This window comes from Camelus ferus, chromosome 11, assembly GCF_009834535.1.
Source record: "Camelus ferus isolate YT-003-E chromosome 11, BCGSAC_Cfer_1.0, whole genome shotgun sequence".
Taxonomy (NCBI): Eukaryota; Metazoa; Chordata; class Mammalia; order Artiodactyla; family Camelidae; genus Camelus; species Camelus ferus.
The window spans coordinates 29121792-29137224 of NC_045706.1; the positions used below are offsets into that span (position 1 = coordinate 29121792).

A 15433-nucleotide genomic window follows, 5' to 3' on the forward strand; every position below is an offset into this window, starting at 1 on the left:
CAAAGGGATTTTCCCAGTGGACATTTAGGTACAGCTAATGATTCTTCAGTTCATTAAGGCCTATCTATATGTATTTTTAGTGTGGTCATTGTGTATCCACATGGTAGTGGTTCCCAGACTGTAATGGCATGAGAATAGCCCAGGATGCCTGTTACATGTGTAGATTCCCAGGCCCTACAACCTGGAGGTTTGAACTGAGTAGGCTCTGGGAGTGAGAACGGGCAACCAGGATCCACAGGGGATCCTGAGGCAGGGGCCTGCCTCCCACACTGACAAACTCCTTCTGCACGTGCTCTTCCTAGCCAAGGAGGGAGCAGTTTTCACCTGTTCAAGATGCTCACTCTAGTCACTGAGTCAGCAAACTTTTATGAGGCAGCCACCAACTCAGATGCTGTAATTTAACATTTATTTTGTGACTATTTGGTTAATGATTACCTCTTCCACTAGACTAAAAGCTCCGTGAGGTAAGGATTTTGCCAGTCTTGCTCACTGCTGTATCCCGTAGGGCCTAAGGTAGAGCAGATGGGCAATGACTATTAAATGAATGAATTGAGTAAAAGAGTAATAAAATAAATATGTGCAAAGACAAATGAAACCTAGTCCTTGTTCTCAACATGCTTACAACCTGTGTAGCTGGGCGAGTGAACACATCAGTAAAATAAAGCGTTCCTGTGCTCTGTCAGATGTGGCCCAGGCATGAGGCTGTCACCTCCCTGGCAAGGCTGTACTCAAACTGGGTCAGGCAGGAAAGTGATAAGACTGGATCTTTGGGACTGAGGGCTGACCTGAACTGGGCTAGACAAGGGCAAGTCAGATGAGAAGACACAGGGCAAAAGATAAGTGGAGATTTGTCCCCAGGCAGACAGGCTGCAAAGATGATAATGATAATACATTAGCTGTCAATCACTGACAGTGGGCTAGCCCTCCTGCTCCACACTTCACAGCACATTTACTTTATCTCGCTTAATTCTTACAGTATCTACAAGGTATCAGTTATCAGTTCTGTCTTACAAATGGAGAAACAGGCTCAGAGAAGTTATGTCCTGTGACTATAAGAACAGAGCTGAGGTTTAGACCCAGGCAGTGTGAATCCATGGCCCATGTTGTGTCACAGGACAATTATCCCTGTGATAACACAGGGATGAAGAACCATAGGAAGTGGGTAGAGACAGCTGAGTCTTTCCATCTATGAAGCTGCACCAAGAAAGGCTTATGGTCACCGCCCTCTTTAAATAGAAGCATGGAGAGGTGGTTCTCAACATTACTGCCCCAAGGTGTTCCATCTTTATCTCAAAAGGTCCTCCAAGGAATCTGATCACTAAGCTGGTCAACCTAAGCGTCTTCTCACATTATCTCCTTAATGCCTTAATTCCACAGATAATGCCTTAGTTCCAGCCTCATCTGCCTTGTCTACACGATGGCAGGAACATCCTAAATGGTCGCTCCTCCTCTAATCTGCTCTCCAGCCAAGAGGAATCTTGAGAATACATTTCTGGGCATCATCTCCCTGTTTCAAACCATCAAAGCAGTGGTTTGCAATCATGACTGCTTGTTAGAATCCCCTGGGAAGCTTTTGAAACATACCAATGCCTGGGCTTCACACCCAAAGATTCTGATTTAATTGACCTGGGGTAGGGCCCACACAAGAGTATTTTTAAAAAGCTCCCCCCGGTACTTTTATATGGAGCCAACCTTGAGCACTACACAGTTTGATGGATGAGATGTCCACTATTGAGTTATGCATACTAAGCTCAGACTTAAATCTCCTCTCCCACCATTGCTTCCTGCCCCATATTCAATATTCCAGCCATACTGAACTCCTACTGATTCCCCAGGATCACTTGCTATTTTAAGCTGCCACACTTGGTATGGCCTTTGTTCAGAGCATATCCTACCTCACCACCTGGCAAATTCCTTAGTGTTCCTTATTACTTGGCCCCAAGGCCACCTCCTCTACTAGTCTTCACGTGATCAGGCACAGTCGGTGACTCCTTCCTCTGGACTTCCACAGCACTGAACCTATCTCTGTATTAACACATCTCTGTTGTACTGAAACTATCTGTGCAAAAGACTCTCTCCCACAAAAGAACAACAGATATAATGATGCTTCAGATACCTATTGTGGCCATTTCACATCTTCTTGACCAACTTTGTCTCCAGCTCCATCTGTACCTTCTCATCTATTTCTGCCCAGAGTCTTCTCTCCTACTGCCTGGTAGTCACCTGTCGTACCCACATAGCCCCTCTGACACATGTGCAAACCCAGAAGTGCCAGGGAGTTAACAACCTATGGGGGAATCCTCGACTGACAGGGGATGAGAACCAGGGGATGAGAACCAGGGGATAAATCCCCAGGGCAGATGATTCTGAAGTGCTTTCTCCACAGCTCTTCAGAGGGTCCTAGTGGGATCAGGCCTCAGGTGCCCAGTGTGATGACCCACTCATAACACCCTCTTTGGATGGCTTTCCTTCCTTCCCTGTTTCCCTGACACCACTTCCCAAAATAAACATCCTGCTTTTGGTTCCTGTTGTTTGGAAAAACCAAGACAAATGGAAAGAATTTTAGTCTTTAGGTCAGAAAATTGGGTTCTTGTCTTAGCTCCACCTCCATCTTGGGTAAGAGAACCTCAAGGACCCTCATTTTGTTATCTATAAAATTAGGACAATCTTTCATTCCTCACAGCATTCCTGGGAAGAAAAAGTAGAAATGTGTGTGGAAATGATTTATAAACTACAAAGCACTATATAAAGCAATGTTATCACTATGCTTTAGGTAGAACTCTTATACTATTCAACCTTTAAATGACAGAATTCCTCACGACTTGTCTTTTTCTTTTCTTACTTTTTACCCACTTCCTATGATCACATCAATTTCCAAGGCTTCAATACATTATTGACATCAGACACATATTTAGTCTAGATCTGTGCTGGTAAGATAGCCACTAAGATAGCGAATAAGGTAGTCACTAGCCACATGTGGCCTTGAAATGTGACTACTCTGAATTGTGCTTCAAGTTAAAAACCATACTGGAATTTAAAGATTATGAAAAAAAGAATGTAAAATATCTCAATAATTATTTTGATGAAATCTTGAAATAATCTTTTGGATGTACTGGCTTATAAAAATATATTACTAAAATTAATTTCACCTCTCTCCTTATACTTTTTTAAAATGTGGCTCCTGGAAAAATTAAAATGTGGCTTGCAATTATATTTCTGTTCAGCAGCACGAGTCTAAAAGTCTCTTCTCTGAGGTCCATATCTGATTGTCCAACTGCTTCTTTGATGTTTCCCCTTGGATGTCTAATACCTCAGAAACAATTCTTCAAAAACAGAACCCCCAGCGTTTCCCTCTTTCCAAACTACTGGAATAACCTCCTACCTCATCTCCTACACCTGCTCTTATCCCCGCAGCTAGAGCAGTCTTTCCAAAACACAAATCTGATCATGTCACTGACTTCCCATTGCTTTTAGGATAAAAACTAAAATCCTCAACCTGACTTATAAGGCACTGCCCTTACCATCTCCCTTACCATCTTTTTTTTTTTTTTTTTAACGTATTGAGTTACAGTCGGTTTACAATGCTGTGTCAATTTCTGGCATACAGCACAATTTTTCAGTCATATATGAATATGCATATATTCATTTTCGTATTCCCTTTCCCCATGAGCTACCACTCCTTACCATCTTTATTCAACACGTGGCACACTTGCTCTCCATCCAATTTCTGGGAGGTATCCCACTACTTCCTGCTGTGAGAGTCTTGCTCTTTCGCTTTCTTTCTGCCTGGAATACTTCCTACTCATCTCTTCCCCAGGTGACTTCTAATCATCCTTCAGATATTTTTGCTAATGCTATTTTTTTCAGGGAAGACTTCCTTGGACCCCAAAACTTTCATTTGCTAACACTCATCACAACTGTAATTAATAATTTGAGTCATCTATTAAACATGTTTCCTTCCTCTGACCGTATGCTCAATCATATCTATATTGGCTTCCTAATTGTATAGCCCAGGACCTGACACAGATACTTAATAAATAATTGTTGATACATAAATTCATGAGCAAATGAATGAAGAGGTACTGAATAAGGTATAGTCATAAAGAGATGATTTTTTAAAACAAATGTACCAGATACAAATATCCAAAAAGTGTTTTCTTTTAAATCATCATTTTGGAAGGAAATACATTTATTTCAACAAACTAATCAAAACAATTTGGGAGCTCATGATATTGGGATGATCCTGGTATTAGAGTTTACAAACCACACAGGAAAAAAGGTCTTATTTACTGTTCCTTATTTTAGATTTTATACAATGTTTTATCAAATACCTTATTCATCATATTAGTTTTGAATGATTTCAAAGATATTATCAGAGTATGCTCTAAAGTAGCAATGTCCAATAGAACTTTCTGCAGTGATAGAAATGTTCCACATCTGCATTGTCCAATTTAGTGTGAGGCTACTGAGCACTTGAAATGTGGCTAGTGCAACTGAGGGAGAAATTTTTAATTTTATTTGATGTCAATTAATTTAAGTTGAAAAAGTTGTACGTGGTTATTAACTATCAACTTGGACAGCATACATAGCTTAAAGCCATCACCAGAGACAAGTATCTAAAATATTTTTGTCCTCAGTATATGCCAAGAATCCTATTAAAATTCATGTATAGCCTCAGCAAATTACTAGTTTGCATATATAAAATGATCTTTGTGTAAAATAAACCAGTAACATTGCTATAAAGATTCTCTTCAAATGCCAAAGACCTTGTTCCATTTTTCCAGGCCAACAAAACAGAATCACAACAGCCTTGAAGATGCCTATCACAAATGCAGGAAGGTCACCCATGACCACAAGTATTCACTGGGAACACAGAGCCCAAGTCTGTCGTGAATTTTGCCTCCTAGGCAGTCTCCCTCTCCAATGATGCAATAATGAACATGTAAAAAGGTCAAATCAAGAAAGCAATCATGTACTTTTGGAGTTGGTAAACAAATAGCAGAACCACGATGTCATGAGGCTTCAACTGTGAGTGAAGTTTTGCCAAGAGAGCCCACGTCACTCAGTATTAAAAGGCAAGAGACCACTGACAATGAGATAGTATCAGCCTTCTGTGCTGACAAAGGGACTGCTGTGCAGAGCCCCACTGGGCTGAATTTGTGTGGCAAACAGATGCCAATGTAACATCTAGGCCTCTGCTATACAGCAAGTGACTTGGGTAGGTGGCAGTAGTCTCAGAGACCTGGCATATGCATCCACCTTTCCAGACTCACAGTTTAGTATCTTTAAATACAAGAAAATATACTTCTGCATATGTATTCCAGGGCCTCCTGGGTCAAGTTAGCTTCTGGATATGTCACCACCCACATGTATGTATGCGTTCATTAGTATATTGGTCTCTGAGCCCTTGTAGATTTATTTACTGTAATTCAAATGAAAGTTTAAAATGGTGTATTTACAGTATAAATTTAAACTTACCTACATTCTTTCAAATTAATGGATTAAATAAAACAATGACCATATGACAAGGTACTTGCAAGGTATTCATGTCTTGGAAATTTTACTTTGATGAATTTGAAAGGGAGCAGAAATAAATCACAGCAGAGTTAATGACCCTAATTATTTTTAATGATATTAACTAGCTCTTCAAATATGGAAATTTCACAAGGAATCTGTCCATCCATGAATTCATTTCAAATTACTATATTTGATACATGTAAGTATTCTCTAGGGGCTTTTTAAAAATTTATTTTGCTGCTTTATTTAATATTTTAGAGATGAGGAACAAGTCTCCTCCACAATCTTTGACTTCCACAGTGCTTTATGCAGAGCTGTCTAATAAATTTTATTACTTTGGTGACTAGCGACAATAATGGAAGGACAAAGAGTGTGGTGTTCAATAAACAAGGAGTTCATTGTTCCCACAACCAAACAATGAGTAAGCAGAGATAGTACTAGATCATAGAATATTAGCACAGTAAAACACAGATCTGGATGTGGTGAATAAAGCATTTGTCTATGTTAGAATATGGTTTAATTAATCTGCTGAACAATGATAAAGACAACCATCTTCCCACCACTAACTGATTCAAGGTGTTCCCTCTTCCAGAATGAGCATCTGCTGCCATTTACTCGCTAGTCCAGTGGAGACTGACTTGCTCCTGGGCTTCCAGAACCTCAGCGCCTCCTGCCCCACCCAGGCCCCCTTTACTCCCTGCCCTACCCAGGCTCCCTTTACCCCCTGCCCCACCCAGGCCCCCTCAAACACACGTGCACACACAGACACACACGCACGTACACACATGCACGCATGTGCGGGTTTGAGTTACCTTGACATTTTCTGGCAATGGTTTGTTCTGGACCAGCCCCAGAGCAAGCAATGCTATCACAGCGATGATAGAAGAGAAGCCAAGGATGCTCAGTATGTTTCTAGAGCAAAATCTCTTCAGTTCAGACTCTAAAACCAAAAGCAGAAGAGAAAATATCAACAAGAAATCAACAAACACTGGGGGGAGGATATAGCTCAAGCGCCAGAGCACATACTTAGCATGTACAAGGTCCTGGGTTCAATCCCTAGTACCTCCTCTAAAAATAAATAAATAAATAAATAAACCTAATTACCTCCCCCCTCAAAAAATAAATTAAATAAATAAATTTTTTTTAAAAAAGAAATCCACGAACACTGATTTTCTTCCCCTTTCTATATGCTCTGTGCTGGCTTTCCGGCGACAGCAAAGATACATAAAAGCTGATCTTTATCCATGAGGCACTGGCAAAGTAATTGGGAAATAACTCAAGAACAAAAGGGTTTGTCTGTACTGTGATGAAAGCCAAAACTGAGTTAGTGGCTGTGGTAAGGAGAATAGGCAGAATTAGCTCAGTGATCAGATATGGGTTGAGGAGAGGGAAAAATCCCCAACTGGCAGTTCATTTAATAGGTTATATAGGTCTATCAAGGTTTAAGTAACAAGTGAAAAAAGCAAGGATAGCCCTCTTCATTTTTTAAAATCTACCAGAAAATGATTACAATATTAAAAAGTACTTGGAATACACCATCAAACATCAAAATCCCTCTACTTCATGACACCTCCTGGTTTGACACACCCCTTGCACTTCAACCACACTTATATGTTAGGTAACTGGTAACAGCATGGAGGCTGTGGAGTTTTGAACATTTCATCATTCACATTCTCTTATCTATCCTGTTTGTATCCTCACAGTCATGGGACATAAAAAAGCTTCAGAAGGAGAATTCTATAAAAGGCAAATTTCCTTTGACCAGGATAAACACAGTGTACAGCAGAGGTGAACAGGAAATGGAATGGTTGCCCCATTCTCTTCATTTGCATCCTTCCTCTCTCAGCTTCCCAAACTATCCTCAAACTTTTTTCTTAGGCTTTGGGGAAGAAGGATAGGATAGAGTAATAGAGAAGCATGTAGAAATGAGATGGATTCTCCAAAATAATTGGCACTTCTCTAAGGACAAGGCATGGGATTAAAATAGCTGAAGGAGGACCCTGAGTCCTCACCTCCTCTTTCTTGCTCAGCAGCAGCCAGCTGTGCCAACATAGGAGCACCTCCTCGAGCTCATGAGCACGAGGCTAGATTTAATCCAAAGGACTGTAACTGCCTGGGTCTCCAGTCTGTGTCCACCTCTAGAATCTTGAAATGGTTTGGACCCATTAGACCGAACAGTACAAAACTTATGAGAAAAAGTTGTAGCAACACCATTATCTATTGCTTCCAAACAAGAAACAAGAAATGAAATATACAGCATCTCCCCCATTCTCCCTTCCCAAAAGAACCTCAGTTACATTCAGATGCCTGCAACTTCCCCAAGTAGCCTAAACAGCTCATGGGAAGGGACTGACAATTCTACATAAATCTCATTCTCTCTCCAGTGATTGGCTCAACAATGGGTATAAACCTACTGTCAGCATAATACTCAAGGGTGGAAAGTTCAAAGCCTTCCTGCTAAAATCCAGAACAAGACAAGCATGCCAACTCTCAGTACTTCTATTCAACACAGTATTGGAAGTCCCAGCCATATCAATTAGACAAGAAAAAGAAATAAAAGGGATCCAAATTGGAAGAGAAGGGGTAAAACTGTCATTATATGTGGATGGCATACTATATATAGAAAACCCTAAAGGCTCCACACAAAAACTACTAGAGCTGATAAAAGAATATGGATACAAGAATAACATACAGAAATCAACTGCATTTCTTCACACTAACAGTGAAATATCAGAAAAGGAAAGTAAGGAAACAACCTCTTTTAAAATTGCATCCAAAAAAATAAAATACTTAGGAATAAATCTGACCAAGGAAGTGAAAGGCTTTTTTTTTATATATAACATTTTTTATTGATTTATAATCATTTTACAATGTTGTGTCAAATTCCAGTGTTCAGCACAATTTTTCAGTCATTCACGGACATATACACACTCATTGTCACATTTTTTTCTCTGTGGGAAGTGACTTATACATGGAAAAGTATAAAACACTAAGGAAGTTAAAGATGACTTAAAGAAATTGAAAGATATCCCATGTTCTTGGATTGAAAGAATTAATATTGTTAAAATGGCCATACTACCCAAAGCAATCTACAGATTCAGTGCGATCCCTATCAAATTACCCAGGACACTTTTCACAGAACTAGAACAAATAATTCTAAAATTTATATGTAATCACAAAAGACCCAGAACTGCCAAAGAAATACTGAAGAAAAAGAATGAAGCTGAAGGAATAACCCTCCCAGACTTCAGACAATACTACAGAGCTACAGTAATCAAAACAGGATGGTATTGGTACAAAAACAACTTATGAATCAATGGAACAGAACAGAGAGCCCAGAAATAAACTCACAAACTTTTGGTCAGTTAATCATTGACAAAAGAGGCAAGAACATACAATGGAATAAAGACAGTCTCTTCAGCAAATGGTGTTGGGAAAACTGGACAGCTGCATGTAAATCAATGAAGTTAGAATACTCCTTCACACCATAAATGAAAATAAACTCAAAATGGCTTAAAGACTTAAACATAAGACAAGACACTATAAACCTCTTAGAAGAAAACACTGGCCAAAACATTACCTGACATAAGTCTCACCAATGTTCTCCTAGGGCAGTCTACTCAGGCAATAGAAATAAAAGCAAAAATAAACAAATGAGACCTAATTAAACTTATAAGCTTTTACACAAGCAAAGGAAACCATAAGCAAAACAAAAAGATAATCTACAAAATGGGAGAAAATATTTGCAAAAGATGAGACTGACAAGGGCTTAATTTCCAGAATCTTTTAACAGCTGATATAAACTTAATAATGAAAAAACAAACAACCCAATTCAAAAATGGGCAGAAGACCTAAACAAGCAATTCTACAATGAAGACATACAAATGTCCAATTGGCACATTAAAAGATGTTCAATATTGCTAATTATCAGAGAAATGCAAATCAAAACTACAATAAGGTATCACCTCACACTAGTCAGAATGGCCATCATTAAAAAGTCCACAAATGATAAATGCTGGAGGGGGCTGGAAAAAAGGGAACCCTCCTGCATTGTTGGTGGGAATGTAATTTGGTACAGCCGTTATGGAAAACAGTATGAAGATTGACTAAAAACAGACTTACCATATGATCTAGCAATCCCACTCCTGGGCATATATCCAGAGGGAACCTTAATTTGACAAGATACATGCACCCCAATGTTCATAGCAGCACTATTTACAATAGCCAAGACATGGAAACAACCTAAATGTCCATCAACAAATGACTAGATAAAGAAGTTGTGGTATATTTATACAATGGAATACTACTCAGCCATAAAAAAGAATAAAATAATGCCATTTGGAGCAACATGGATGGACCTGGAGATTGTTATTCTAAGCGAAGTAAGCCAGAAAGAGAAAGAAAAATGCCATATATCACTTATATGTGGAATCTTAAAAAAAAAAGATGAACTTATTTATAAAACAGAAATAGACTCATAGACATAGAAAACAAACTTATGGTTACTGGGAGGGAAAAGGGTGGGAAGGGATAAATTAAGAGTTCGAGATTTGTAGATACTAACTAGTACATATAAAATAGATAAGCAATGAGTTCATACTGTATAGCACAGGGGATTATATTCAATATCTTATAGTAACTTATGGTGAAAAAGAATATGAAAAGGAATAGTATGTATGTTTGTGTATGACTGAAGAATTATGCTGTACACCAGGAACTGACAGAACATTGTAAACTGACTATGCTTCAATAATATATGTATGTGTGCGTATATATATATATATATACATATGCACAGAAAAAAATGGGTATATACCCCAACATGGCTCATGAGCCCCTGGAGGAAGTCTGTTGGGGCAAGTCTAGGAAAAGAAAGGAAGCACCCTCTCTTCTTCCTCAGACATTTTCCATCCTGGATGGGATGACATCCAATGATGGCAGAGCAGAGATATGGAGAGAACTTGAGTTCTTGAAGGCATTTTGAGCTGCTAAAACAAATAAGCCTGATACCCTCCCATGAGACATGCTTTAATCAAATTGGAGTCAGCACTTAAATACCTTAAAGCCAAAACGTCCTAGTACAACTGTGTGGCAGAAATGTCCTTTTTGCTGCCAGGGCTCTGGAATCTGGAAATGAGCCCCCTAAGTACTACCTACCTCAGTTCCTAAAGCTGTGATATTGACAAACACAGCTTACAACAAGCATGTGTTTAAAATGAAAATTTACAAATCTAATACCCAAGGCTCATACGCGGCAGCAACATTTCTACTATAATAGAATTTTGAATGCTTTACTCTCTTGAAGTGGTCAAAAAATCTACCTATTTACTTCTTTTCTTTCTGTAAGTATGATAATTTTGATTATCTCATTTTCCTTCCATCCATTTGGGAGCTAATCTTAGTGTCCAGTGAAAATGACTGGCAAGGTCCCTGCTCTTGGAGTTCACATCTATTTGGGGAGATAGATAAATCAGAAAAGAAGTATGCAAGTAAGTGACTTCAGATCATGATAAGTGCTGAGGAGAAATTAAAACCAAGAAATGTTATAGAGTGATTTGCAGCAGAGTTGGGGTGGGTAGATTAGACTGAGGGTCAGGAAAGGCTCTCTGAGAAGGTGATGTTTGAATCTAGACCTGGATGATGAGAAAACACCAGCTATGAGAAGGAGAAAGAACATTCCAGGAAGAGGGAGCAGCAACTGCAAAAGCCCTGAGGTGGAAACAGCTTGATGTGACTCCAACTGTTTCTTCCTTTTCCTAATGAGAATATTTACTATCTCATTATTATCACTGAACAGTTGAAAGTATACTTTTCCACACTTACCCAGCTTTTGCAATAATATCCATATTATTAGAATATAGTCAAGCCTTTCATCATATTCATCTTATTAAAGACAATAAGAAGAAGAACTTGGGAAGTTTAGGAATTTTTCATACACAATTTTCAAAAACTGTATTATCAAAAAATAATGGCTAAGTTTGTTTTTCGTGTGACCCAATAGATTACCCAGAGAGGAATAAGTAAAAAACTATGTTTACTATGAAACGTGGCAGGTAATTTCCAAAAGCCCTTATCGCATGGAGGAAGCCAGGCTCTTCTTAGGAGGTGGTATCAGATGTGGGGGTCCAGGTGGACTTATCCAGGACATACTCATAAAAAGGGAACCACTTTAGTAACTGCCCCAGAGCCCTTTCAGATGATGTAACTGCTCCAGTCAAGTTTTGTTATGGAAAATTCACAATGACTGTCTTCCGCCTGAAAAGCCCTTCGTTTTCCTTGAGGATAACAAAACCATGGTTTGTTTGTATGATACAATGTGAAATCATACTTCAAAAAACAATTTTAAGAAATATTTTTACCAAAAAAACCCTAATGGCAAAGTGTTGTGCTTGTTTTTAATTGTCTCCCTATCCTGAAGAATTTAATACTGTCACTTCCCTCCCATTCTTCTCCTTCCTTATGACAAATGTGAAAGCTTTTCTGTTTAACATGAGAGCCAGGTAGGAACGTCAGCTCTTCTCTTCCAAGAGAGACAAACCTGAAGGAAACTCAAGCTTTGAGAAAACACATACTGTTTTTAAGCCAATTAGCTACGTCAGAGGCAAGAAAAGCTGATTTTTTTTCATTCTTAAAGAAACAGCCATCACGATATCCAGTTAGCATCCTGTTAAAGATTAAAATTATATAATTTGTCCTTAGTCAAAATTCTGCTATACAGAGAAATCACAGCATCTTTATGTGATGATATCAAAGATGTATTATCTTAAAATCTTATTCCATTAGTAAAAAGATCTGGTGTATTGGCAGATGTGGGTTTCAGGTAAAAGCAACAAAAGTTGTGCCCTGCACTCACTAGATTTAAATTGTTTACAATTTTTCTGATGGGTCATATCTGGACCAAGCTTGGCTTGTCATATAGAGAAGAAAACAGCAAATACAGACAAGCACTAGAGAGTATAAACATCAGTGAAGTGCTGTGGGCCTTCCTGTGTTTACACAGCCCAGTGATGGAACAATCACTAAAGCTCAGGGGACTGGTCCTAATCTGACTCTGCCATTTCCCCAACTGCCAGAGTCTCTGACCTATCTCTGCCATCTTCCTTCCTCTCCATCAGGGAGTTCTTCTCGGTGACACATATTTAGATCGTTCTCACACTCAGTGGATTTAAGATCCTTTCTCAGGTGCTTCATTCCAGACCCCTTAGCCCCAACCTCTTCTATGGTGATATCCACCTCCTTGTTCCAGTCACCCCCACCTCTTCTACAACTGCCTTTCTGGTATCTCCCCACCCTAATTCCCTTTTTTTCTTTAACTTTTTAAATTTTATTTCAGGGGGGAGGTAATTAGGTTTTTATTTATTTTTTAATGGAGGTACTGGGGATTGAACCCAGAACCCTGTGCATGCTAAGCACACACTCTACCACTAACACTAAGCTATACTCACCCCCGCCAATTCCCTTTGCTATCAGGATCCATCCTTCATGTGGCTGCAGAATTCCTCCATAACTGACATTCCCAGGGCTCTTCTTGATTAAGAATTTGAGGTAGCTTCCTTCTGCTTCCCAGATGAAAGCCTCACTAGTTTACCTGGACCTCTCAGCCCTTCAGAAATTTAAGCTCTTCCCATCTCACCATTCCAATAAACAGATGTGTGTGTCCAAGATCATAATGCCTGACATTATGACCACTAGACTAGTAAGTTCCTTAAGTGCAAGGACTTTTTTTTCTGGCTTCTTCAATGCTATATTTCTAGTTGAATGAATAAATGAATTTTGGATTCTGACATTTTTCAACATGAGATTTCCTTCAGTTGGAATCCTATTCCCCTTTTCCTCCACTGAATCTTTTTTCTTGTCTCCTTCAAAATCAAGCTCAATAGGAGGCTGTGTTCCCCACCATATGCTTCAAAGTGCAATTGTTCCACTGGTCCTGTCTTCAAGTGCTACCTCTAGATATTTAATGGGTTGACCTATTTCAGTTTGGGAGCTCTATAGTTGTTGTTGCTTCATTCAGTCTTTCAATTAGTCAGTCAACAATTATTTATTGAATGCATTATACTATTCACTAGACTTGTCCTAGGCTCTGAGCTACAGCAGTGAACACAACAGATAAATGTCCCCATCCTCAGGAGTACTTATATTCTAGTTTGAAAGAAAAAACAATAAACAAATAGATAAGTACAATTTATAGTATGTTACATAATTATAAATGCTGAGGAGAGGAAAAAAGCAGGAAAGAAGAGGAAAGATGTGGTGATTAGGAAAGACCTCTCTGAGATGGTGATATTAAGAGTCAAGGGATTAAGGAGAAAGCATGCATATCTCTTGGGCAAGAACATTTATGACAACTGGAACTGCATGTGCAAAGGCCCTGGGGTGGAACAGTGCCTGGCCATGAAGCCAGTGTGGCTGGAAGAGTGATGAGGGGAAAAATAGTAAGAGATGGTTGGGGGGATGGTCACTGGGTGCCTTGCTTGTAGGACCTTGCAGGTTCTTGTAGGGGCTTTGCCTTACTCTTAGTGATCTGACTTATTTCTAATCATGTGTATAATTTATACTCAGCACCATAGAAGTAAACAAGGAGCCACCAGGGACCTTTCGAAGTCCCTAGAGAGGGGGGGTGTGGCCTTTTAAGCTACACACCCCTGCCTCTTGAGATGTGGTGCTGAAGCACCCCAATGAAGTCAGGTCATAGGACAACCACACAGCCAAGTATGGACAGAGCCTGGTAATTGTAGGAGTAGAGTTTGTGCCAAGACCAGGGCTATGAATATGCATCCAGGAGAAGTAAACACCATATCATGGTAGGTCTTCTCTATACCTTCTAGTCTTCTTGGTGGCTCAGGACTGGTGAATCTTTGCTGAGAGAGCATGATCATGAAGGGTCGGCAAGCCAACAGTCACCAGGAGCCATCAGTAGAAAGTCAAATTCCAGAGACTTCAAAGGGGTGGCTCAAGCTAGAGCAGAGTCCAGACAAGCTCACCTTTGCTCAGTCTCTCTAAGCCTCCAACTCCTTGTGTGCAAAATGGGAGTCATAACAGTACCAACTTCATAGGGTTGCTAGGTTAAGAGTCAATGAGCTAACAATACATAGCAACCTACAAAAGAGCCCTCGCTGTATTCCAGATTCTGTCCTCAGCACTTTTAACGTAGCAACTGATCTAACCTTCAAAACACTCCTGTGAGTCAGTATGATTATTATCATTTGTATCAGTTTCCTGAAGCTGCCATAACAAATTACCACAAGCTTGTCCACTTAAAACAATACAAATATATTCTCTTACAATTCTGGAGGCCAGAAGTCCAGAATCAAGGTGCCAACAGGGCCAAAGACTCTGGAGGAGATTCGTTTCTTTCCTTGTCCAGTTTCTGGTGGCCCCTGGCATTCTTTGGCTTAGGGCTGCATCACTCCAACATCTGCCTCTGTCTGCACATGGCCTTTTCCCCTGTGTCTGTCGAATTTCCCTCTCCTTTCTCTAATGAGGACAATAGTAATTGAATTTAGGGCCCACCCTAAATCCAGAATGATCTTAAGATCCTTAATTACATCTGAAAAGACTCTTTCTAAATAAAGCCACAATTACAGGTACTATTATTAACTTCATTATTGTCAGATGAGGAATCTGAGTCATAGAGAGGTTAAGTAGATTGCCCAAAGTTACACTAATGTAAATGTTGGGACCAGAAATTAAACTTAGGCATTCTGGGTCCAGAGGCCAGCCTTATAGCCACCACCCTACCCTACACCACATGACTGAAGCTTAGTACTGTGCCTGGTGCGTGGTACTAGTGCTGTGTGTGGGAGCCTACTTCACCCAGAAGTGAAAAGTGACTGACTCAGAGGATTTGGCTGGAGGGGTTATCTGAACTGTTGTCACCGATGACACCAGACAATGTTATACTCTTTAAAACATG

At 39.6% G+C, this 15433-nt stretch overlaps 1 protein-coding gene across 1 annotated transcript in view; it reads right to left on the reverse strand.

Moving 5' to 3' along the window:
- ENTPD1 (ectonucleoside triphosphate diphosphohydrolase 1) overlaps positions 1-15433 on the reverse strand; it is an 83637-nt gene that overhangs the window by 29696 nt on the left and 38508 nt on the right. Inside the window, 1 exon segment of the mRNA XM_014565764.2 lies at positions 6330-6457. Within this exon segment, the coding sequence (XP_014421250.2) occupies positions 6330-6457 (128 nt within the window).